General features: G+C 42.9%; 1 protein-coding gene across 3 annotated transcripts in view; it reads right to left on the bottom strand.

The window, feature by feature from the left end:
- Positions 1–27,097, bottom strand: part of DOCK1 (dedicator of cytokinesis 1) — a 266,426-nt gene that overhangs the window by 70,949 nt on the left and 168,380 nt on the right. For all 3 annotated transcript variants that reach the window (XM_041415304.1, XM_041415302.1, XM_041415305.1), the window contains exons 30-32: positions 4,315–4,393; positions 3,751–3,851; positions 851–909 (exon numbers count right to left, since the gene is read on the bottom strand). In XM_041415304.1, coding sequence (XP_041271238.1) covers positions 851–909; positions 3,751–3,851; positions 4,315–4,393 — 239 coding nt within the window. The remainder of the gene's footprint in view (positions 1–850; positions 910–3,750; positions 3,852–4,314; positions 4,394–27,097) is intronic.

Genomic DNA, 27,097 nt, shown 5'->3' with positions numbered 1-27,097 from the left:
TTTCAACTCCCAGCAACAACAGCTCAGCCAGAGATAGAAGTGAAGTGGCAAACGCTTTATTTCTGATCATTTAAGGAAGTTTTGATAAAACTCAGAAGAGCTGAAGTGTCTGTGCTGTTAAGCTCAGGAAAATGAAATCTGGCAGACGAGTACACTCAGGTCACAGTAAATACTCAGTTTCTCATGAAATTCAATCCCTGTACAGGCAAATTATACCCAGGGAGCAGCCGAGGCTGGAGAGAGGCAGAGCTGCCTCACTTACCCACGAGCTCCAGGGAGCTCCAGCTTCCCAGACTTTTCTGAGCCACTGATGCTGCCAGACAAGGCTGAAAAGCAGAGTTTAAGCAGGATTCCAGGCTGAGGTACTGAGAACCTTTGGACACATGCATTTTGCTACATCCTCAAGTGAGTTAATATAAATACGTGTGTATATAGATATTTGTAAGGGGAAAAAAAACCCCATTGAATAGTTATCACCATAACAATGGGTTTGTGTTCAGAAGAGACTGAAACCTACAAAAACCATGAAAAACATAAATATTAACAAGAGTGATGTGCTTACCCAGATGGTGAATTAAATGTGCAGATGTGGCTTGGTTTCTTAAATCACCAGATTCTTAAAAGCTCTCTGCAGGCACACTTTTGTTTCAGGAGAAAGGAAAGCCATTTTACAGAATGGTGGGATTGGGTTGGAAGGGACACCAATGACCATCTCATTCCATGGGCAGGGACACTTTCCACAGACCAGGTTGCTCCAAGTCCCATCCAACCTGGCATTGAATTTTTCCAGGAATATCCCTCTAAATGGTTTTTTGGGAACAATGAAGGAACACATGCTTAGGATACTTACCCAGGTTGTACCACATGTCCCTGATCTCAAACCCAATCTGCCTTCTCATGTCCCCATACCTTGAAAAGGAAAACAAAACCAGCATTAAACCAAAAGAAAACAAAGACCTACAAGCAGATAAATCTCATTTCAAAATCAGATTCACAGCCTTCAAAAGGGGAAGAAGCTCCAGAACAGGTTCTCAAATGGGACCCACACTACTGAGATTACCTGGCTACCCCCACCAGCTCAGCAATGCCTCTGTCAACATGAAAATTTGGGGAAAAAAGGTTTCCAGCCTCAACAATTCCAACATTCCATGGTCCCAGGCAGAGGTGGGAGCCCACCCACCCTAAAGCTGGTGGCACCAACACTTCCCATGTCCCATCAGGGTCATTTTCCACTCCCCTCCCTCTCCACAGGAAAGCTTTAACGAGCGGAATTCACCCCACTGCCTTCATTAACAATGGGATCAGAACCCTAATAAGCTCCAAGGATGCATTTGCTCTATGGAATATTTGCAAGTTAAAGATCATTACTTAAATAACAAGATGAGCCAAACTGTAATATCTGGCAACTTGTAGGATTTGTGGGGGATAATAGTGAGACACCCAGTCATTAATGTGGATTAAAGAGAATCTTCTGCATCATTAAGAATCTGCTATTATCTAATGCTTAAATGCAATGTTTAGCAAAACCTACAAATTACAATAATTAAATTTTAATTATTAAATATTTGACGTTTTAATTGAAATATGTACTTAAAAAGATGGGTGAGTATGATATTGAATTAACTGATTAATTACATCTCTTTTGACACAGAAGTGCCTTCACACAGCAATGAAAGTGCTTCCAGACCATGCATTTATTGAATCTCAAATTTATTGTCTTGATTCCTGTCTCCAAAACCTGATTAAACTGAAAATAACAATTTGCAAATTCATTATAAACAAAGACTTACAATTTTGCAAACTTTATTAAGCAACCTCTTCAAACGACTTAATTTATTTACTTATATTAGCAGTGAGAAATGCCTGTTGATTCCTTGAATTCCTTCAGCGAGATAAACTGCTCTGTTTATTATAAAAACCACTCAGAGAAAATTTGTGCCTGTGGTTTCCATCCTGACAAAGAGGAATTATCAGTCCACAAATGTATTTGACAGCAATTTCCAGCCCAATTCCAGCTCAGCTTTGGCTCTTTGCTCAGGTCAGGAGTCTGAGCTGGACTAAAATGCTCTCGTAGGTGTTCATTAACAGTGAGCAGAGAGAGCAAAGGGATTCTAAATTTAATTAAAGAACATTTACCTGCAACACCATCTCAATTTCCTAAATAAAATATACCTGCCTTTACAATACCAGCTCAACTTCCTTAAATAAAATACACCTGGCTCTGCAACACCAGCTCAATTTCCTTAAAAAAAACCTTTATCTATAGTGTTATTTATGGTATTTATAGCACAAGCCCAAACCCTGAGCTCTGCTTGACACTACTTTTGCACTGAACTTGTAAATATTCCTGTTTCATCAATGAAACCCCACGAGTCCCATGTAGAGCAGATCCTAAAGTGCTTTAAAATTCTCTTTCAAGACTCAGGTAGAGCACAGCTTCCAAAGGAAACACCTCAAAACTCAGGAGGGAGTGGTGGAGTTTGCAGGGCAAACTTGGCTCCCATAAAGAGGGATGAGACGTGGAGCTCTTCCTGAATTTTCTGGTCAAAACCCAAAAGCCACATGAGCAAAAAGCCTTTAAAACCAAATCACTGCAGCAGTGATGAACTGTCCCCAGCTCCCCTGGGATTTCTCTTATCGGAATAACAGACAGAAAGGCCTGGATTGGGAAGGTGAAGGGATACAAAATGTATTTTCCTTCTCTATATAGACACATTTTATTTACTGTACACACCAGGAGACAGAGCTGTGCTTGTTCAGGGAATCACAGCTTGGAAATTCCCCATTTTTGTGACCTCACTGGCTGTGGGAACACCTGGCTTTTCCAGATGTTCTTCCCAAATAGAAAAAGAATGCACCCACACTGCCTGAAATCACAAGATTATCCCTTTTCAGAGCTTGGTGTTTAGTTAAGTAATAATAAGGTCACTACTGTGGAACCCCAATAAAAGGCAGGAGAAATATCAACAGGACAAGAGGAAAACGGCCTCAACTTGTGCCAGGGGAGGTTAAATGGAGAGTTGGGACAAATTCCTCACTCAGAAGGTGGTCAGGCATTGGAACTGGCTGTTCAGGTGGAGTTTCCCACCCCTGGAGGGATTTAAAAGCTGCAAGGATGTGACACTTGGGGACCTGGGGCAGTGGTGGCCTTGGACTCCATGATCTTAGAGGTTTTTCCACCCTTAATCACTCTGTTTAAACAGAATCTTCATGTTCCAGTCTCACTTCCAGGCTATTATTCCCTTTTGACAGCTTTCCTTTGCTGTGGGATACTGACTGGCAGTGGGGTATTTGGAGGCAAGGAATGTGATCCCTCAAAAGGAGGAAATGGCTGCACCCACCCCAACCCATCCTTCAGGGATAGCCCAGTGGAAAAGGCTGGAGCACCAAAATTCCCTCTCAACAAAGTCAAGGATGAACAATAAAGAGCAGACAAAAAATGAGATTAGAAGAAGCACAAAGCTGAAGTGCTTTCAAAATGCAGTTTTATAACATGTTAACATGAGAATCTTGACTTTCTGAGCATCCTGCAGCAGCAAACACTGAATTCATCCCTAATGAATGGTGAAATTCAGATCTTCATGCCAGGGCAGAAACACACACAACACTTGATTCATGTTTTTCAACCCAACCTTTCATTATTCCCTGATTGCATCTCAATTTGAATAGATTTAGCAAAGAAATTAAACTGAAATTATGGCAATAGACCTCGAGTTCTTGGCCATGATTTAGATGACGAGCAGGACTTACTTGTTAAGGATTTTTGCTCTTTTAGCACTTGAAAAATTCTCCAGTTGTAAAGATTCTTGTGTGAGAAAAGCAACAGCCAGGTGGAAATAGTTGTTCCAGAGCTGAAAGCCCCCAAAATGACAAGAAGAGATTCCATTAATTCTCTGAAATGTTTCTCTACACACCTACAAAACAACTTAAAAGTCCCTAAATTATGCACATAAATATTTCAAGGAGAAAAGAACAGACACCACAGAGATGGTGTTTCTTGATAAATTCTTAATACAGCTCCTCGTTGCCTTTATGTTTCCAACAAACATTTCCCAGCTACAAATCCCAATTCTTTGTGTTTTGATGATTCAGGCAGAATCCCAACCCAAACCCTGCTGTGATTCTGTGATTCTGTGACAAGACCCACAAGTCAGGAATGGATCACAGCACCTGCTGAGCCTGGAATGATTTAACTGGGATAACTGGGCTTCACAGCCACAAATAAACCATGAACAAACCCACCAAAACTACACAGGGCAGAAATTTGTTACATTAATATCATTTATTCCATTCAAGCTGGGAGTTTTTTCTTACCTGTAACTCAAAGTTGGCTTGATCAAGGAATTTTTTGTTTAGCATATCTGCATACTGATTAATTGCTCGCAGGAAGACTCTGAAAGATCAAGAGAAAATTACATAATTACACACTTCTGGGGTACCTTTGTATATTTGGCATCCCAATTAGACACAAAATCTGAGTCTGTCTGTAAAGTGAAATTTGAGGCTGATACTTGAAAAGCAGTGTGATCTCACCACTGGTAAGTGTACAGAATTCTATGCAGATGTTCTCCAAATTAATCAAGTAAATTAGCATATGCAGAAACAGAGGGAGTGTTTGGGATAAAATCACTTGTCTTTAAAATATCTTTTCATAATCAAGAGATCATTAAAAATTCAGTTTATTAGCACTATATAGACATAAATTTTTAAAGTTTCAATGTTGTGTCTAAGCCAGACCTGCAACTGGTTGTATTTTAAGTTTAAGGTCAAGAAAAACACGTTTTCAAACACATGAGGCAAAAAAACCCCTTCACTTATGGAACAACAGAAATGCTGTTAAAGGACAGTCTTTAAAACATTGTTCACTGCTCTATTTCCCAAATGCTAATTCAGTAATTCAGTACCCACTGTAGTTTATAGAGTTTCTAAAACACCTCTTAAATTGCAACAGGAGTTGGCCTGACAAGCTTGAAAGAGAAAACCAAACGGCACAGGAGAAGTAGGGCACTACATATTCATGGTGCTGAAAAATAAACTGATTATTCCTTGGTAGCCTGATCTCCATTTCCAAAACAAACATGAGATTCCCCCTGCAAACTCCAAATTTATGCTGTGCAGCTGCCAGCTAATGCCCAAACAAATGAGCTGCTCCTTGGAGCAGGCTGGGGGAGAGGTTTGTGTCTCCTCAAAGTCCCAAAAAATGATGAAAATCCCTCCTGACATGTTCTGGGTTTGTTTTTTCCCCACCCCCAAAAACAAATTGAAAAAGGAAGTCCACTACTGCAAATAAAAATATTAATTTCTTTCAGGCTGGAAAAAAAGGGCAGAATTATTTAAAACAAACCAGATAGGATTTGTACTGAATTTAAGATACTTAGCAATTTCTCCTGAAAAAAAAGAAAAATTAGCTGCAAGTTTGGTATCCAAGAGAAAAGAAGCCTCCAGATAATCCAATATGATGGAAACAGACATTATTTATAAATATTTAAATATTTATATATGGGCAATATATATATATATACATATATATATATATATATATATATATATATAGCCGAGCAATTATTTATGAACATATTGATGTATTTATATAAATATATCAATATGTGCATACATTTAGCAGAATGCTAAGAGAGTTTATTTATTTATATATTGAAATAAATTAATAAAGGGAAAAAAATCTGATGCCACTGGGATGTATGTGTAGTATAAGGCCAGTTCATCCCCATAGGAGAATTATGGAGGAGAAAGAAAGGATCTAAATGGGAAAATTAAAATTAAATTTAGAAAGGAAAATATAAGAATAATTAAAATACAAAAGTATTTTTAATATATAAGCAAATATACATAAAAATCAAGTACATACATACTTACAGGTGTGTTTTATAATATTATTCTTTATAACTAAGATGAAAGAAACATCTCTGCACTTGCACCCAGCACAGCCAAGCAGGAATTTCAGCCCTTCAGTGTTTTGGGCAAGCACTTCATTAAGAGATTTTATAAATGAGCTGAATCCAGCACACAAATGAACACCCTGCACTGCTCCAAAATATATGGATTGGAGATCTGTGATTCAATTACTGAGCTGTAGCACAAACTAAGATTGAAATCGAGCTTATCTGTGCAATCAGACAATCACCAGTTTTGTCCCCTCCTCAGCCCTGCTTTGCCTTGTGCTTCTGAAAGCTGATAATAGAAGGAGATCTGTAAATCTTCCCCCAAAATTAACAACTGAATGTGGTGCAGGGGCCATCCCAGGCTGCTCCCTCATGGACATAAAACTGGTTCCAACTCAGGCAGGATTGTGCCTCCAGCTTAATGATGCTGCCTTAAGACATCACTGGAATGTATTCAATCTGCTCCATCTAATTAAGCTTTGGCACAATCTCATTACTTCATACACCATTATTTTTCTTTAAATTGTAACTCTCATTTTTCCTTTATATTAATTCCAGGGAATACCAACAAAGAATAAAGAATACATATTCTGCTATGTTTGCCACTGGAAAAGGAGCAGAGCACAGAACACGTGTTCATCTGGAGCTGGAATTAAACAAACCCTGGGCATCAGCGGGGTTCAGGAAACCAGAAATTCCTCCAATTTTCCATAAAGGAACATCCCAAAGAAGAGATAGAGAGACTTCATGTTGATTTTTGAATTATTGAAATCCCATTTTTGATTTGATCAATTCTTCTGTGACTGGATAAAACACTCCCTGCATAGGTCAGTGGAGAAATCCCAGTGTCAGTCCACACAACATCATCATCATCACCAATATCATCATCATTACTAGTATTTCTTCTACTACTACTATTCCTACTCCCACTACTACAATTATCACAATCTATCTTCATTTGCAAATCAAATGTCAGGGCAAACCTCACAGCACTTTGCAGGATATTTCAGCACCTCCAGTGCCAAGAGCAAAATTAACATATTTTTTATCTAATGAAGTTAATTTTTAAAATATATTTATTAAAATATTGACAAGAAGAAGTTGCAAGATCACTACTCTGAAGAGAGAATTTCCATAGTAAAAAATCATGCTGGATGAATTCTTGGCTGGATCCTGGGCAATGCTTTGTTATCACCTGGGAAGTTGCTGCAACTCATGAATATAACAACGGTTCAGGTTTATGCCCAAATAAAAAATGAAAAGGAAGCTGAAATACTTTATCATTCCAGGTGTTAGTTAAACCCTCCTCCTCCTCCTCCTCCAAAGCAGGTCCTGACAATTTTCAGTAACTTCACTGTCAAAAGTTGGAGAAAATGAAGCAATAAGTGGCTCTTCAGAATAAGCGGAATTAACCCAAAAGCAACAGTTCTGTACTGAAGAAGAAAGGAATTGGCTGCTGGAACACTCTCAAGGATAAAAGGTGGACTTGGACATCACTGGGCCAAGGGATAAACAATCAAAACTCTCAGCTGGAGAGCATCCCTTGCAGTGCCAGCCCTTATCTCGCTGTAATTAAAAACCAAGATTGGCTCCCAGTTGCGTGTGCATAAAAAGAAGTGCTCTTCTTGAAATTCAGTTTCAATGAACAAAAGAATTTATTATCCATGTCAGGAAGAGCCACAGAAGTTAAACTTTGAAAAAGGAAGAAGCTCAGAGCCTGGAACCCAACACAATGGACTCTGCTGCCATGTAAGACAACAAAACCTAATCCGAATGTACTGGGAAAGATTTGTGAGACAAAAGACTTTATCAACCCAATTAAAAGCAGGAAATTAACATTTTCTATGATGTGATTGGAATAGAAGGAATATGATTACACAAGGAAGTCACTTCAGGATATGTGGAAGAAAGCAGGGAATAAAAATCCACCAAAGAACAAAATCATTGCCTGGACAGAGGAGGTTTTGTGTGAGCTCTGGGGAAGGGGGATGGGGATGGCTCCAAGGGCATCCAGAGAGTTCTGCTGCAGTTTGATCCTCTGAGGCAGCGACTGTCCTCTTATTCTGTGTTTAGAGACCTTCCACAGAGCAGCACCAGAATCATTTTGGTTGTAAGGGACCTTAAATCCCACCCAGTGCCACCCCATCAGGGTTGGCAGGGACACCTTCCCCTGTCCCAGGTGCTCCAGCCCCAGTGTGCAGCCTGGCCTTGGGCACTGCCAGGGATCCAGGGGCAGCCCCAGCTGCTCTGGGCACCCTGTGCCAGGCCTGCCCACCCTGCCAGGAACAATTCCCAATATCCCATCTAAATCCACCCACTTTCAGCTTAAAGCCATTTCCCTTTTTTCCTCCCTTGTCCAAAGTCTCTCTTCCGCTTTCTTGGAGCCCCTGAGAGAGGCTTTAAGGTGTCCCCAAAACCTTTTCTCTGTCACCAGGATTTTTTGGCAGTTGATCCCTGTTTTGCATTTCCTGATCAGATCTGTATCAGCTCTCCATGATCCAGCAGGAACAGTGATTTGCTCACCACCTTTTGAACATAACATAAAAGTATGGCTGGGAGCTCCGGTGAGAGAAGCCAGGGAAAAGGAGATGGAGGAAATCACGGCAAAGGTCAGCTAGGAAATACAGACATAAAAGGCAAAAATTCTCAAAAAGAACAAACTGAAAATCCAGGTGACCAAATCTCAGTGACCAGTTTGGGTCTATCCACCTTGCCCTGCCTCAGGCAGCTCTCATTTCTCCAGTAATTTCCCCCCTTTATGGCTCTCACTCCAGAGTTCATCCATTCAGGAATGTGCTGCTGCTTCATGAACTGACTCCAATTTCAACCCCTGCCTCCTGGGAATGTTTCCTATTATTGATTATTATTCACTTCCACTGGGCCCAGAGGTGCTTAATTGGTTTGTGGATGTAGAGATTGCTTCACCAAACAGAGCAAAAATTAATGGTTGGATTCTGTAGTTTTCCAAAAGATCCTTTTTTCCCTCCAAACAACCTCACTGCCTCCAGGAGGTGGGAACATACATCAAACCCTGACTTCCAGTGGCAGTTGTAAATGAAGGAGGGACAGAGGGATTCGAGTTATAAATGGAACAGGAGTCAATGTGCCAAACAACTCATTTTTTTTAGCCCTTTCTTAGGTTCAGTCGCTTTTTATTCTGCCCTTCTCCCTCCTAATTAGTCAAGCGCCCTGATTTGATCATGTTTAAAAACATTTTTTGCCCCGTTTTCTCTCACTCAGTTCTGACATTGTTGGAAAGGAATTGCAGGAGCTCCAGGAGCAGAGGAAAGCTGGGTGCAGGATGTAACACCTATCCAACTGCCTCTGCAGAAACACTGCTCTGGAGGAATAATCCAAAGAGAAATATTTAAAAAGTGGAAATACTTTTACAGCCTATGCCATTTGGCATGTTATTTAGTTAGCTCCAGTACCCAAGGATTTGGATTTACACTGTGAGTGTTTATGCAAAATATTTCTGACAGGAAAACTTCTCACAGAAAAAAAAACCAATACAAACTAGGCATGCCCTCCCCACTATTTTTCCTTAAGCAAATATTAAAAAAAAAAAAAAAAAAAGGAAAAAGAATGAGAAAATTACTTCCTTAATGGCAGAATTATTATCTAAACAAGAATACACAGACACAGCTTAAAATAATTTTGGTTTAGGTGATAATTTGATAAAAGAGAGGGAATTTGGAGTGAGGTTCTAAAAGGCACTATTATTATGATGTCATTTCAGTTAATTTAGATGGAAGGATAATGAATGCCTTATTGCAGCTGATCAGCCTTCCTGCACATCACCATGCTCCCCATGCCTGAGCTCTGCTTCTCTGGGAGATAAATTCCGTGTGCTTTTGGGAACCAGAGTCCTCTTCTCTTGCCAGGCTGGGTGGGCAGCAACAGCCCCAGGCCTGGGAACCCCAGAGCAGAACCCAAACCCCAGCAAAGGTTCAGGAAGGCACCAACAGCCCAGCAAAGCCTTCTCTGAAGAGCCCTCACCTCAAACCCCTCCAGCCCTCCCACAAAGCACTGTTTTAAACAGCTCTTTTCATACTTATGAATTTTAAAAAGAAATTTCTCCTTAGGAATTCTCCAGCCCCTTCCCAGCTCCATTCCCTTCCCTGGACACGCCCCAGCCCTTCCAGTTTATCTTGCTGAGAAAGGTCCAAAACTGCCCCCAGAATTTAAAGTCCCTCACCATAGGAGACTCAAAGTCATTTCAACGGCTCAGCCTGGAGGTATCCTTGCATCTCCCTCAGTTTTCTCCTTTCCCAAATTTGTCTCTCTTCTTTCCCTCTTCACCTGCCTTTGCACCTCCAGGCCTACCAGCTGCCCACCACTAACAAATTAATTTAATTCAACACTTCTTTATATTTACACATCCCTGCCCATTCCACTTCTTTCTCTTCAAGAACATTTTAGAAGTGTTTAAAAGATTCCTTGCAACATCCTCTAATTCAGCAGGCTAAAGAGCAGTCAAAAAAAAAAAAAAAAAAGAAAAAAACAACAAACTAAATCCTTGATCATTTGCTGCCTTTTGAATTACAATTCCTGGGCTAACGATGATAATAGCAGAGAGTAATCCCAAAGAAAACTCGCTACTAAATACCCACATTAGCATAATCTCCTCATAATGCCTGCTCCACAGCAGCACAGGTGCTCCGTGTCACTTTATTAACCTATTTTCTAACAAATATTTCAGCCCCAGCTTTAGCACATTATCTCTAATCACTGATAGCTCTCCCCTCATTTGTATTCCGGGCTGGTGCCCTCTGAAACAAAGGGGACAGATGAATGAAAAATAACTGAGTTACAAAACGCTGAAGGACAAACTTGTGGGCTGACTACCAAGAGGCACAAGGGGCTCTCTGTCCAAGGTGCCTCTGGAGCACAGCTCAGGGCTGTGTCCAGGTGGGGTCTGAGCCTCTCCAAGGGTCGGGATCTGCTTGGATAACCATGGATCTGACCGCCCTTGCTCTCCTCCTGCCTTGACTACGTGTCTGAGGTCTCAGCTGTGGTTTTTGGATGACTTTGAGTGCAGGAAAGAAGAGGGTTTAGCCTTCTGTCCTCTTTCCCAAAGCAACTTTGCCTCCTGGAATTGTATCTCCATGGACAGAACTGTCCCTACTCAATTTCAGCACCTGGAGAATTTTATGGCAGAGCAATAAAAACTTGGAAATTACGTTTTCTAATGGAAATGCTAGCAGACAATTTAATTTAGGAGGTTTTAGCTAAGGCTACAATGCTGGCAAAGTAGCATCTCTTGCAAGTGGACAGCGTTTCTATTCCCCTACTCCAAAGTTATTATTCTAAAGGAGGCAGACTTGCTGAATTCCAAGAGATTTTCTATTGTGGCAGCTGGCAAAAACTCCCAGCAGAGCTTGTAATTTCAAACAAATGTAATTTGTTGGAGTGCTGCTGGAAGGGATCTGTGCCATCAGGTGAGTTATTAAACAAGCATTCCATTGTAGTGCAATGCTCAATAAAATGCAGAAAGCCTTTGCTAGGAACAGAAATCATCACCTTCCCCTCTGGAAGTATCAGAGATATCCGGAAGGATTTGGGTGGGGAGGGACTTCAAAGCCCATCCAGTGCCACCATCCATGGGCAGGGACACCTTCCACTGTCCCAGGCTGCTCCAACCTGGCCTTGGACACTTCCAGGGATGGAGCAGCCACAGCTGCTCTGTACCGGGGTCTCACCACCCAACTTTTCACCTCAGTTCTCCTTTTGATGTGATTTCACAAATGAATCCAACCACTTTTTGCAGAGGTAAAAATCAACATAGAAGAAGTTTGGGTTTGTTTTTTGTTTTGGTTTTTTCCTATTGCACTGCTTTTCACACAAATGTTCAGTCCAGAAAGAGAAATAACTACAAGAGCAGTAATTCAGGGAAAAGTTTGGGAAAGGACATCACAGGCAAATCTTCCTGCAAAGCATGGAAGTTCTGGCTGAATTTGGCCAAATGTTTTCAAATACTTGACAGTGCCTCAGGGTTTGCAGCAGGGGAACTTCCCTTGCTCTGTGCTGCCAGCACTGGCCTCTGCTCCTTCCCCATTTCCATGGATACTGCAAGTGATTAAAGCCACTTGAGCTACTTATGGATAAATCAATAGAATTGATCTGCTACATTTCAAATTATTTGGCATTCTCATCCATCTTGCCATCAACTGGGAAGACAATTGCACCTGGCTGAACAAATGTCCTGATGTTGCTTGGAAAAGAATCTCCCTTTTTTCCTGCAGGTATTTAATTTATCAAATTCCACCAGAAAATAGCAATGAGGAAAAAGAACGCAATCTGCAAAGGTTGGGTTAGCACCTCTTCAGTGCTGGGGTCACCAATCAGGGTTGTTCAGAAATTCCATTTGCTGAAGTTTCCCCCAAAATGTGAAGTTCATTCTGATGACAGAAAGTTTCCAAGGGAGCGGAATTATCCCAATGCCTTACCACGACTTTTGTTTCCCAACCCAAGCAATCACAAGCGCAGAGGCACTGCCCAGAAGAGCTGAACCTTCACAAAACTGGAGCCCATCTCCCCAGCAAGCAGAGACTCCCTGGGAAGAGGTTAAAATGTGATTTCTTGTAAGAGATGAGCGGGATAAACCGCAGCAGCTGCTCCGCTGGGCTGTGCCACGGCTGCTGACAGCTCTGTGAAGGGAACACTAATGCTGGCAGAGTGAAAACAACATCTTGCTGGAGCTTTAGGTAAGCCTGTGTTTTATCCAAAGGGTGGCTCTCAGATATTAAAGTGACACAGAAGGTTTTAGGGAGGCAGTGGGGTGTGTGGAGGAGGGAGCCAGGGGTCCTGTGCCCATCCTGCCCGCCTCACCCAGCTGGCAACCCCTGCACAAGATCCCTGCCTTGCTGCCCTTCCCAGAGCTCCCTCAGCACCCTGCCTGACATCTCTGGAGTGGAATAAATGCTTCACTGGGATGTTTCAACACCTGCCAGTAACAGGAGCTCCCAGCAGAGCAGCCCAGCCCCTCAGCGGGTCTGAGCAGATTTTCTGGTTCTGTGGGAAGGGTTAAATCACCCTGCACGTCCTACAAACAGTCCCAGGTGATACAGCACAAAAATCAGCCTGGCAGGCACACAATGCCATTAAAATCGTGGGTTTTTCTGTTCTGCAGGGCAGCAGAGGACACTGCCAACCCCACAAACAGATCCACTGCAGCCTTTCAGCAGGACCACGCCAAGGTGTGGGGGCTGCACTGCAGCCTCTGGATGGCTCCAGGGAGGATTCACTGCTGCCTTGGACATGCCAACCCTTCCCAGAATTTTCCAGCTGGGGATTAGTTTCTGCCTGGTGAAATCAAAGCCTAAGAGGCAAACACAGTCAGGGTCACAAAAACACAGCCAAGTGTGTCAATGAGACAAAGGCTGGGATAAAAAGTGGTTTATATCAAACAAGCAACGAAATAGAATTGTGGATGTAAATCCTTGCCTGCCCCTGGATCCCTGGAAGTGTCCAAGGCTAGGTTGGACAGAGCTTGGGGCACTCTGGGACAGTGGAAGGTGTCTCTGCCATGGCAGGGGGGGAATCTGAATGGGCTTTAAAGTTCTTTCCAAGCCAAACCATTCAGGGATTCTCTGAAATCAGGTTCTCTGCGATTTCTTTTATGCAATACTTTAATTTCACTCCCTCTGTTAATCCCCAGAAAGCTCTTTAACCTACTAAATTATATTGTGTGGCCAAATGATTGTAAACTACAGGAAATTCTCTGGCTATTGAGACACAAACAATGCTTTAAAGGGCTAAAATTTCATTTCTGACAGGTGAGTTTGTGCAATAACCTCCAGGCACAGCTGTCTTTGGCTGAATCCTCCCCTTCCCAAGGCAGAGCCATGGAAAAGTTTGCTTCAATATGGACACAGCAATAAGAGAATGTCCAGAACTGTGCAAGGCTTATTTCCTTGGAATTTGGGAACTGGACATTAGAGCACCATCAATCCCACAGTGCACACGGGGGGATGCAGTGCCAGGGAAGTTAATTCCCAGATGGAAAATATTCCTGAGCCTCACAAGGACAAGACAACCAGGCAGTCCCTTCACAACAATCAATGCCTGGCCTGGTTGTCCTGCACTGGGGCACAGCAGAGTTGGGTACAAGGCCCAAATAGCATTTCTGCACCATTTGTGTTCCTTTTATCTTCTTCCCTGGCCTGAATTACACAGTTTGGCTCTCTCTAGATAGAAGATTTATGATGCCAATGGCACTGAAAGCCAGCAGCCTCTCTGGGAGTAGACTGCAATTATCTGATGGGCTCATAGAAGTAAAAAAACCTAAGTGGGGAAAAATTTAGATTAGTCCTGATAGGAGATTTTCTCACCCAGAAAACACAACCAAAGCAAATGCTCAGGTCGATTTTTTTCACCCAGTGCTTGTGTGTGGAGTAACAGCTAAAGTCATCCTCATTTTATAGGATTATATTAGAGAATCCCATAATGGTTTGGGTTGGGACCATAAAGATCATCCCATTCCATGGGCAGGGACAAGTTCCACAGCACTGGTTGCTCCAAACTCACCATTCCAGGACTAAACCAATTCACAATTCCTTCATCCCTGCCTTGAGTGATGTTTGAGCATTCCACGTGGGATGAGCAGCACTGCCTGGTCACTGAAAACTCAGGATGTCAGCAAAACAGGGCCTAACAAAGCTGGGAATGAGCTGAGCGGGATGCAGGGACTAACACCGGCATGCAGAGGGATGCTGGCATCCAGTGACTCATGAAGGGCAAGGAAAAATCTGCTTTTCCAATGGATATTGATGCTTGTGCAGAGCAGATTTGCCAGAGTTTTCAGCTCCATCTGCAGCAGATATTATGGAAAGCCTGGCAGCAGCCAGGAGGGATCTGGGCCAGCAATGATCAATGGGATCAAAGGTTTATACAAGGTAAAAAGCTCCATTTCCTGGATTTTTTCCAGAGAAATTAAAAGCAGAATGGCACACACAGGTTGTCCAGATTTTAAGCAATTTCATCTTTAACATCATCAATATCCAAACATTGATCCCTGAAAATGGATCCCAAAGGATACTAAAAGTGGCAGCACAAAACCTGGGCTATGATTTTTAGTGTTACAATCCAAAGCTTTAGTGCTACAGGAGCCACACAAAAACCTTCAAAAAGCTTTTGCTTTGGATCACACCCAGAGGCCAAAGAGGTCTGAGAGTCACTGCTGAAGAACTAGGAACTGAGAAATTCAGGAATTAGCTTTTTCTGTCCCATTTTCAGTTTAAAATAGTACTTTCAAAGAAAACATGCAATAAGTGTTTCATAAATTATTGCAAAATATTTCAATTGTTTACTCTTTCCTAAAATTGTCATCTGAGATAAAGATTTTTTTTCCTGCATGTTTTAAAACTTTCTTCCTTTTTCTCTCACTTTTTAAGAAATAGTTGCCTCTCCCCCTTGATGTTTAGGTTGAGTAATTTAACTTTTACTGGGGAAAATAGTAAAAGGTTTGTGTTTTTTGAAAAAAATCTGTATATACCTTAATATTAATTTTGCTGTATTAAAACTGGGAAATTTTCAATTTATTAGTATTTAAGTTAGATGCTTCTTCTACCCCACACACAGCATTTAATGGTGCAAATGGATCTCAAAAATTGTGATTTAGTCCAAGACATAAGAGAAAATTAAATGATGACACCACTCTAATGCTGTTCCTGTAATAGGGAGTGTGTTCATTTAGGTCACAATCACTCACATTTGTAATTCATTACAAAATATATAATATTTTTATATATCATATTTTTATTCCCAAGGCATCATCAAATGTTTAAGAGCCAAATGTCACTAAAAAGTGAGAAACAGAGCCTTGTGCAGAGCCCTCCTGTGACTGAACTCTTCACATGCTGACATTTTCATCAGAAATTCCCTAATTTCCTTCAGGAAAGTGCCCAACTGGGGCCACAAACCCTGCTCAGAGCCTTTCACCTCTCATGGAATGAGCAAACAGAACTAATCTGCTTTTCATCAACAATTCAGGCTACAAGCCCTCATTAAAAGTACTCCCATTAAAAACACAACGTTACAGCCCAGCTACAAATAACTGTGATTTTTTTCTGTGCCACCCTAGGATAATTCACTTGTAGAGAAACACAAAGACAGAATTAAAACCAGCCCGTGGTCCAAATTAACCCTCCATGTATTATTTCTGCAAGACACCACCTTAATTGCAATTATGCATTCAGGGACCAACATGACACTTTGTTCTTAATTTGTACACAGTAAAACAAATGGGGTTTTAAATGAATGAAAAAAGTAAATATTAGTCTGTGACAAATCATAATTACGGGGTGGTCACAGCTGTTTAAATTGACTCCTGCTAGGGAATTTCAGGTGGTGACAAACACAGATTATTTTTGAAGCTGTTTTGGACAGCACAGGAAGTTGGGGGGGTCACTTGATTTCTTTCAGCATTCCTTTAAAACACAGTTACAGAGATTTGGAGAACACACCAGTATTTTAGCACCTTGCTTTGCCTAAATTAATGACAACAGCACTCGGCCAATGGGATGTGGCACTTGGGGACATGGATGGGGCAGCGGTGGCCTTGGCAGGGCTGGGAATGGTTGGGCTCAGGGGTCTTGGAAGGCTTTTCTGACCTGAGCAATCCCATGATTCTATTGATAATCTCTGACTTCCTCCACCTGCTCCAGCCCTGCCTGGAACCAGGGAAATGCAGCAAAGATCAACAGAAAACCATGGAATTGTTTGGGTTGGAAAAAACCCCAATATCATTGAGTCCAACCATGCCCCAGCACTGCCAAGGCCACCACTGCCCCAGGTCCCCAAGTGCCACATCCACATGGATTTTAAATCCCTCCAGGGATGGGGACTCCAGCACTGCCCTGGGCAGCTGTGCCAGGCCTGCACAACCCTCTCCATGAAGGAAATTGTTCCCAAAATCCACCCTGAGCCTGCCCTGGCCCAGCCTGAGGCCGTTCCCTCTCCTCCTGTCCCTGTTCCCTGGAGCACAGCCCGACTCCCCCCGGCTGTCCCCTCCTGGCAGGAGCTGTGCAGAGCCACAAGGGCCCCTGAGCCTCCTGTGCTCCAGGCTGAGCCCCTTCCCAGCTCCCTCAGGAATCCTCCAGCCCCTTCCCAGCTCTGTTCCCTTCCCTGGACACCCTCCAGCCCCTCTTGCCGTGGGTGGGGGATGCCCCAGCAGGGAGGGCAGAGGTCTGGCAGAGCTGGAACTCGCAGGGTGTTGGATGTCTTTGAGACAGAAACGTTTTGTGCTGACCTCACTTTGTACATCAGAAGGTGCCACTGAACAGCCAGAGACCTCCCACGTTAAAAGCTCTGCCTTTATGTCATGCAAGGGCAATTTTTGATTTTCCTACTCAATAAAGGCAAGGTGCCCCGAGGTGAAACCTGTAAATAACAAATCCAAGTACAACTGGTGTTAATCCTCAAGCAGGAAAATGCTGCTATGATGAGGTACAAAGAAAATACAGGGTGTGAGTGTTTTATCTCCTGTTTGGTTTTAGAGAATAAATAAAACTTGGTTCATTCAGCTGAAACTGCAAAGGTAATTTCACTGCTGCCTCTGACAACAACTGAAACTTCATTTTCTCCTTTAAGAAGTTTCAGCACCCACAAGAGTGGGATCAATCAGGGTGAGAAGCAAAGCTGTGCTTCCCTTCCTCATCTCCAGCTGAATCCAATATTTTCTCCTTTTATGTGCAGGGTAGTCAATGGACACATCACTACCCAGAGAGGATTATCTGACTCAGGAGTAGGAGGGCAGGACAAACACGTGGGAAACTCCTCATCCCAGGAGAACATCATCCAAAACCTGCTGAGCCTGGGCTGACAAGTCCCACATGCAAGGACTCTGCTGACCATAAACCATGGAATTCCAGACTGGTTTGGGCTGGAAGGGACTTTAAAGATCTTCTCCTTCCACCCCAGCCATGGGCAGGGACACCTTCCACTGTCCCAGGCTGCTCCAACCTGGCTTTGGGCACTGCCAGGGATCCAGGGGCAGCCACAGCTGCTCTGGGCACCTTGTGCCAGGGCTGCCCACCCTGCCAGCCAGGAATTCATTCCCAATCTCCCATCCATCCCTGCTCTCTGGCAGTGGGAGCCATTCCCTGTGTCCTGTCCCTCCATCCTTTGTCCCAGGTCCCTGTCCAGCTCTCCTGGAGTCCCTTTAGGGTCCAGAACAGGCTCTAAGGTCTCCCCAGAATCTTCTCCTCTCTGGGCTGAACACTGATCTTTCCTGATCCCCATCTTTCTGCTGGAGGTTCTCACTGCCAAAATACTGCTGAAAAAAGCACTTTGTGCAAATATCCCCCCTGGATTCAGGGAAAAGGAGCTTGGATGGGTTTGTGTGACTGAAACCAACTGAGGTAACCCAGCTGCTTTTGACCAGCTGATCTGGTGAACCCTTTTGCTGTGAGCTGCAGCAACTCTGAACCTTCCTAAAGCCTTGTTCAGATTTAAATTTGGAGAAAAAAGAGCCTTTGGAACAATAAATCCTTTAGAGTGTGGGTTAGAGACCCAAGGATAATAAACCCCAGGCTCATCTAAACCTTCTCTAGAGCTGGTGCTGCTCCTAATTGGGATGGATGTGCTTTGCCATGGAAGAGCTGGGTAGGGATTGGTTCTTAAAACACAGGTTTATAGGACCCATCCTATAAAATGATGGATCAGGAACGTGTCTTGCATTATCAAATTACCCCAAGAATTGAAGTGTTTTGCATGTAAAGCTTCAGTGCTAATAACTGCCAAATTAGTGGGAATGAATAGATGCCGAGTAAATAATCCCATTTTGTTGTTAGTTCCTAATGGATCTGTTGATAGGAAACAACCTCTCTATCTGTTTCCATCAGGATAATTTGATAACCCATCTGTATTAGTTAAACTGCAGATTTTGTAAACACTGAGGCCGAGTGATTTGTAACAGGAGCAGGATGTAGGAACCACTCTCCTAAAGTGTTTTTTAAATTGCTTTGCTCGCAGCTACAGAGTTTGCCATAAAGAATGATCCCTCATTGTGAAATTTCCCAGCCTCAGGAGTGGTCCTGGAGCTGAGGAAGGGACAGGCTGATGATTTAAGACTATTTAATGCCCTGCTTGTTGTGGAACAGAGAGCTGGAGACCTTCCTGCTCTAGCAGAACACAGCACTGCAGTTCCTTAATGCCCGAAACTGGGAAACTGATTTATCACCTATTAGGTCTTATTAGATCCCATTCAGTAGGAAAAATGAACTGCTGGAGCTGGATGGCAGAAAATTAATTTGAAATAAATGTTATGGAGTCAAGCTTCTTCTGCTCTTCTCTTCAAGCCTCTGTGGCTGGGGTTTTCCAGTTGGATGTGGGTTTGTGCAGGGAAGCACGCTGTGATCATTTTACACATTTATACTTAAGATTAAAAAAAACCCAAACATTTTCAGTGCACATCTCCTTCATGGAGGGGCAGGGGAAGGGCAGCTCTCCAGCTGTGCCAGGGTATGGGATCCATGGGGTTTATTTATTCCAGAAGCACTTCTTCCCCAGGAAAAGGAGTCTCTGCAGAGCTTTTCTCACAGTTTCAGATTTTTATGAGTTTGAATCTATTGTTTAAAACTCTAAGAAGTTTCCCACTGCCAGAGGGCAGGGATGGATGGGATATTGGGAAGAAATTGAGAGGCCAGAGCAGCTGTGGCTGCCCCTGGATCCCTGGCAGTGCCCAAGGCCAGGCTGGACACTGGGGCTGGGAGCACCTGGGACAGGGGAAGGTGTCTCTGCCATGGCAGGGGTGGCATGGGATGATCACTTCCAGCCCAAATCATTCCATAATTCCCTGACAATTCCATGACCACCAAGGTTAAACTCCCCAAAAATTCACAACCCCAGGGGTTCTCTGGGGTGAATATTTGCCCACACTTTTGTTGACCTTAAAAAAACCCTAAGTATTACATTAACCTTCCTTAATTTTGCATAGAATTTTAAATAATTTTTCAGCTCTTACACCTCAGATGTTAACTGGGCTATTTCAGCAGAGATATGGGTTAATATTCCCAGAGAAAATGGACAAATTATCAAAATGGAGCTGAACATTCCATGTGAAAATAATCTATGAGCTGACTCCTATTCTTCACTGCTGGTTGTTCACTGCATGGGCACAGGCAAATTACTTCATTCCTCCATGAATCAACTTGAACATCTGTAAGGTCAACATAATGCAGATGATCTTCCCCAGCTGCTCCGAGATTCTTCCAAAAATAATTCAAATTAATATTATTGTTGTTATATAAAACTGTCACTACAAATCTTTCTTTATGGCAAACAAAGCATCTTTGACAATGGCCCTTTAGCAAAGAAGAGCTGAAAAAGTTGGCAAAGTTTAATTTTCCCACAATGCTCAACTGCTTGAGTGACAAATGTAATGGAAGATTTTTCAGTATAAAATGCAGGAATAAAATTCTATAAATATATTCTTGCCCACAAGATCATATTTGGCCCATTTGCCACTGATATTTGTGTGATAATTATCTAAAAAAATATTTTAAGTTACCTGAATTCAGGCCAAAAGTACCTCTAAATCGTTTTCAAGCCAGAAGTACCTTTAAGTCAAATATCCAGTTAAGTAAGTGAACTGTGAATGAAAGATCAAATTTATGTGTGACTTTTAACATCACATAAAAAATAAAAATATCTTTTAGCAAGATAAATGAGGCACCATGATAAAATGTTCTTGAAAAAAGGTCATTAGAACATTATAGATTAAAATTCATAGAAAATGGAAAAACTACATACTGAATTTCTGATAAAGAAATCACTGATTTTCTTGAACCTTACACTGGCATGAAATTTATATAAACATTAGGTTGGAGTTTACACCAAGCTCACTCCCAGCTCTCTGCCACTGCCTCAGGATCAGTTCAAAGACTGAAGTAAAATTGAAATGCAAATTAAAAGAATCAAAACTGCAGCCTGACTAATCCCTGAATCATGGAACCATCATTGACATGGTTGGAAAAAGCCTCTGAGATCATCAAGCCCAACCATCACCAGCACCACCACCATGGCCACCGCTGTCCCCAGGTGCCACATCCACAGGGCTCTGAAATCCCTCCAGGGATGGGGCTCTGCCCTCAAATCCCTCCAGGGATGGGAACTCCAGCTCTGCCCTTGACACCTTGTTCCAACATTTGACAACCCTTTCTGTGAAGAAATTTTCCCAAATATCCAACCTGACCCTCATCTGGAACAGTCTGAGGCCATTTCCTCTTGTCCTGTCCCTGTCCCTGCGAGCAGAGCCCAACCCCACCCTGCTGCTCCCTGTCAGGGAGATTTAAGGACCAATAAATTCTTCCCCAGGCCTCAATGCTATCAGGAAATCTCATCCTGGTGTTTATCTTCATATCACTTGCATGCAGAAGGATCTCCCACCCTCCTCACATCCCTGCTCTCCAGGATAGGCACTGACCCCACCCCTGCTAAGAAAACCCCTCTGATCTGCTGGGAGAGCCTTCAAATCCAGCTACAAACCCCTTTTCCATCATTTACCATGGCACATCCCCTTGCAGCAGCCCCTGGGCCCAAAGACAACATCTGTGTGGACAATTGATGCCCATTTTTTGGAAGCCTATGTGTGTCAGAGCCTGCAGCACACCCCAAAATGAGCTGCATCGCATTTCAAACGTTGGCTGCTTGACATCACCGTGGCTTTACTGCTGGCATCCCTCCTGGTACCTGCACCATAAATTCTCCAGGTTTGTGCCTCGAAATACCTGAATTCTGACATTAAATCTGTCCCTTTCTTAGCCTTCCTATAATTCAGCCTCCAAAATGGCCCAAGGAACTCAAAAAAAAAAAAAAAAAAATTAGAATTTAAAACCTTCATAAATCATGTCCTTCTTAACTTGGTGAATTTGCATGGCAGAATCTGATTCCTTGCGAAATTTTCCTACATTTCTATTGGATTCCTTGCCAGTCTTCAAGCAAAGCTCTTGACTACTGGCTCAGGTACATGCAGACATAAATTCTTGCAGGGATGAGTAAGTGTTACAAGTTGTTCCTTCTTTTTTCTTTTTAAACGTTTTCAGCAGATCTTTGTGCTGCTTTTTAGATTTCTTTCACATCAATATAACTCACCAAAATCTCATTACAGAAAAAAGAGAAGTATTTACACTGAGTTACTGATAAAACAGAAAAAAGCATGAAATTATTCATTTGCGCCATGTTACTTCTGTATCTGGGAAATAAATTTAAAATAGGATAAAAAAAACTTGTGCAAGAACGTTTACAGCTTTTCACAGAGCAAGGAAAAAACACAATTTTCCCCCTCTAACAATCCATAGAGTAGGACATTGAGCACAAATTCCATTCACTCTTTTCAAAACCTGGGCTTTCATTTCCTCTTTTTTTTTAATCTCTGAGCTGCCCTGACTCAGGTGTAAATAACAAAAGTGCAGAGTCCAGGTGCTGCTGCCTGGATTGAGGGGATGAGCTGCACTTTGTGTCCCTCCCCTGTCCCCGTGCTCTGCTCCAGGGCAGCTCAGCAGCCTCAGCATTTCCCCCATCCCAACAGCACTCCCCGAGCCAGGGGATTTATGATTCAGGGAAGAAAAAAGGGAATATTTAATGTTTTGTGAGCTGGCAATGGACAAAGCAAATGTTTAGTGCAGTCAAGGAGAGCTCAAGGACACAATGTTCACCTTGAAACCCAGAGCCAGTGCTGGTAAGTGAATTGCAAAACATCCCAGCCGGGGAAAAAAGTCATTTTCATAAACAGGACATTTTAATTATCCTATTAATTGCAGATTAAAAGACTTATATGGTGGGGTAACAACATCTCATAAATTTAAGCTTGAAATTTAAGTCTGTGTAACCAACACATAGAGACTAATCTAAGAAAAACTGGGTAGAGAGGGGGAAAAACAGGTGACTAAGATTTAATTTTTTTTTCTCAGTAAAAAATTAGGATCATTGTTGGATCACAGCTTAGATGGGATAGTTGAACAACTATCCTCCTTATGCTGAACAATTTGGGATAGTGGAAGTGTCCCTGCCATGGCAGGGGTGGGATAAGATGGGATTTAAGGTCTTTCCAACCCAAACCCTCCCGGGATTCTGTGACTATACCATGAGCAGTTTGTTCATGCCCTCAACAGCTGAAATGCAGCACTCAAAGAGTAAATAAATACATACATTAATCAAACCACAAACAATTAATCAATATCCAGAAGGGGGAAAAACAACAAAGAAAAAATAAATCAGAAAAAAATGACCTAAAAAAATGCCAAACAAGCAAACAAGCAAAAAACCCAACAAAAGTCAAATTATTCCCAGTGACATCTGAAAAATTTGTGTAGGGAAATTTAGATCCACAGAATGATCAGATCAGTAACACATTGAAATGGTTATCACTGTGTTCCAGTGGACAGAGACCAGCACTAGAAAACCTCTTTTTCTGCTGTTGGAACATCCTAAGTGCATCCTTCACCCTGAATTTCCTAACTGATGCACCAAACTTAGTGATACAAAACCAGAGAGTAACACAAGATTAAACCTTTACATGGTGATTTTCTCTCAAAGCATAAAGAAACCAAACCATGTAAATCTCCTTTTCTTTTCATTTTAAAAAAGGCTTTTTCAGGATTGTTCCTCTGCAGCCTAAAGCTCCTGACAGAACCTGCAGCATTCCCAAATCCAGCCCTGGCTCTCTAAGATGTATTGCAGTACTTACATCCCAAACAGGCTTATTCACTGCATGGATAGAATTCATTTATTATTAAAGAGCACTAAGGAGGAGGCAAAAAACCCCTAAAACCCTAAAGCAAACTGGTTCCTTATCATTGCCATTTCATTTATTAACACAGCTGGAAATGAGTTGGTGGTAACTCTTTGAGTACATGGACAGGACAAGATAGGACAATAGGAAATGGCCTCAGGGTGCACCAGAGGAGGGGCAGGTGGGATATTTGGGAAAATTTCTCCCTGAAAGGGTTGTCCAGCCCAGGCACAGCTGCTCAGGGAAGAGGTGGAGTCCCAATCCCTGGAGGGATTTAAGAGCTGTGTGGATGTGGCAGCTGGTGGCCTTGGCAGTGCTGGGGAAATTGGACTTGATGGTCCTGAAGGGCTTTTCCAACCTAAACTGAAGTTCTAGGACTCTGTGGATTCATCCTTCCTGAGCATGCACAACTGCCACCTTTACAGCCCCATGAACATCTCCCACACACCAGACAGAGGAAACAGAACCTTCAGCTCTTCCTAAGAATCACAGAACCACAGAATCCCACACTGGTTTGGGTTGGAAGAGACCTTAGAGATCATCCCATTCCACCCCTGCCATGGCAGGGACACCTTTCACTGTCCCAGGTGCTCCAAGCCCCACTGTCCAACCTGGCCTCAGGCACTTCCAGGGATCCAGAGGCAGCTGCTCTGGGAATTCCATCCCAGCCCCTCCCCACCCTCCCAGGGAACAATTCCTTCCCAACATCCCACCTTATCCTACCTGTCTACAGCTGGATTCCCCTGTCCTGTCCTATTCTTCAATCTCTTCCACTGCACAAGAACCTGCCCTTGGCACCAACCAAGCCTTGACAGCATTTGCTATTTATCACATCTATCCACAAAACACAATCTGGATTTTCAACTGAAAAAGCTGAAAAACTTGGAAAAACCTCACGTGCCAGTCAGCCTTGTCTCTTTTGAAGCTGCCCATCTCAGGTTAATTGTGGTGCATCATTATCTCACTCCACGTGCTTGCTGTGAGACGTCTCTGACAGACTCACCTGAGCTTCCCCAGATCTGGAGATTAATTTCCATGATCAGCAAGTCTTGGAGCTGTTCTGCTCATCCCACACCCACATCTCTGCCCAAAACCCACTCCAGGGTGCCTTAAATCAACCCCTTTCTATTTATCAGCTCTAACAAACCTCTCCCCATGTTAAATCAAGGCTAGCGCTGCGTTTCATCCATCACACTTGTACAGGGAGGATTTCCATGTCAGAACAAGGGAACAGCTTTAACTGAAACATGTAAGTAGAAGGGATTAGATATTTTACAGCAGAGAGAACAGCGAGCTCTGATACAAAACTCCATGTACGGGCAAAGTTTACAAATTTCAATCAAATCCAGGTTAAGCACAAAATGGAGGAGTTGGTCACGTCAGGAGAACCACGGCAAAAAATGCTGAATGCAACAGTGGTTTTGCACTCTGGCTTCACTGGAGTCCTTATTTCCTACCAACTTTCAGACCAAACAAATTAGCAATTCATGCTACAGATGTCAGAAGTTATAAAGGAAATTAATGCAACAGTCAAGCTGAAATGAGACTGAGGAAAATGCTGTTATTTTCCCTGTGGACTCATACGTCCACACACCGAGTTCTGCTTTGTGAAGATAATATCCAGAAAGTGCTCAGCAAAGCTTAAAAAGCAAATATCTAAACCAATTTTTATTTTTTCAGAAATGCACGTGAGTGTTGGGTTGAGATTTTGGGGGTTTTTTTTTAAGATCTAATATGGAAGGATTTGATGTAAATTTGTCATTGGCAATACTCCAGTTTTCTTATAAGGGGTTTTATTCCATGAGTTTTGACTAATACAAAGAATAAGTTTGAAATCCTGACTAACAGAGAAACAAATTCAGTTCTAAGTTCCAAGCTAGAAATCCAACTACTGCATTGATGGGACAAGGGAAAATGGCATTAAGCAGAAGGAAAGTAGATTTCTATGGGATTTTGGGGAGAAATTGTTCCCTGCCAGGGTGGGCAGGCCCTGACACAGGGTGCCCAGAGCAGCTGTGGCTGCCCCTGGATCCCTGGCAGTGCCCAAGGCCAGATTGAACACTGGGGTTTGGAGCAGCCTGGCACAGTGGAAGGTGTCCCTGCCATGGCAGGAGTGGAACAAGATTATCTTTATGGCCCCTCCCAGCACAGCATAGGATGGAAATCCAGTGTGGAATCTGCATATTCACATAAAACAATCAACAGTTTTAGTCTATTTCCACATTTCCTATTAGCAGCTCTGATGTCAGAATTTAAAGCTCACTTTCTATGTTGGAAGAATAAATCTCATATGCCAGCATAAATTTTTCATGATTCCTTCATAAATTCCTCATTTCTTGTTGTCAGTTGTCTTGGCAGAAACTAAAATATAGGAAGCTGTAAAAATGTCGATCTGCTTTAATTAAGCCAACTGCCTCCTTCCAGTGGTGTTTCACAAGCCCTGGGTGAGGCTACAGATCACCCAGAACACACAGCAAAGAGTGCAAGAGCCTTTTAAAGACAAATACAGAGAATTTCAAACCCTGCCTCACCCCTGACTGGTTGGTGACCATCTCACAGCTCCCTCAGGTTTTCTAATCCTTGTTTGGGATTCCTGTTTGTAAAACCTGAGTTGTGAGCAGCAAAGCAAGGAGGGGGATTTTCATCCTCTGCAATCAAGAGGCAAGAGTTTACTACAATGGTGGATTTTTTTTCATTAGGCTAGGTCAGAAAATAGTAAATTAAAACAGGACAAATGAAGCAATGGATTCCCAATCTGGAGTACTGCAGACAGGTCTGGTGTCCCCAACATAAGGAGGGCATGGAACTGTTGGAGCAAGTCCTCAGGAGGCCACAAAGGTGATAGAGGGTATGGAGCACCTCCACCATGGAGACAGGCTGGGAGAGCTGGGATTGGTCAGCCTGGAGAAGAAAAGGAAGTGTGGAGACATCACAGCACCTTCCAAAACTGAAGGGGCTCCAGGGAAACCGGAGAGGGACAGTTCACCAGGAACTGGAGTGACAGGACAAGGAGGAATGGGTACAAACTGCCAGAGGGCAGGGTTAGATGGGATTTTGGGATGGAATTGTTCCTTGTAAGGGTGTAAGCCCTGGCACAGGGTGCCCACAGCAGCTGTGGCTGCCCCTGGATCCCTGGAAGTGCCCAAGGCCTGGCTGGAGCACTTGGGATGGTAGAAGGTGTCCCTGCCCATGGTAGGGGTGGAATGGGATGAGATTTAATGTCCCTTCCAGCCCAAACCATCCTGTGGTTCCATGATTCCATGCAGAATGAGAATCCTCTCATCAAGAGTCAATCACAGCAGAGCTGAGCGCGGGCTCTCCAAGGAGAACCAAACTCCCTTCCTGAGCTCTTCTCTATGCTCTTCCCAAGGAACACAGCACCATATGATCCTTGAGATGCCCTTCTGGCATGGCATCCTATAATTCCATGCTGTATTCCATATCCATTGTTCAAGAGACATTC

The sequence above is a fragment of the Onychostruthus taczanowskii genome, unplaced genomic scaffold (assembly GCF_017590055.1).
Source record: "Onychostruthus taczanowskii isolate IOZ18803 unplaced genomic scaffold, ASM1759005v1 scaffold5, whole genome shotgun sequence".
Classification (NCBI taxonomy): domain Eukaryota; kingdom Metazoa; phylum Chordata; class Aves; order Passeriformes; family Passeridae; genus Onychostruthus; species Onychostruthus taczanowskii.
The sequence above is the reverse complement of the archived record's forward strand: the minus strand, read 5'-3'. Positions and strand labels throughout refer to the sequence as shown.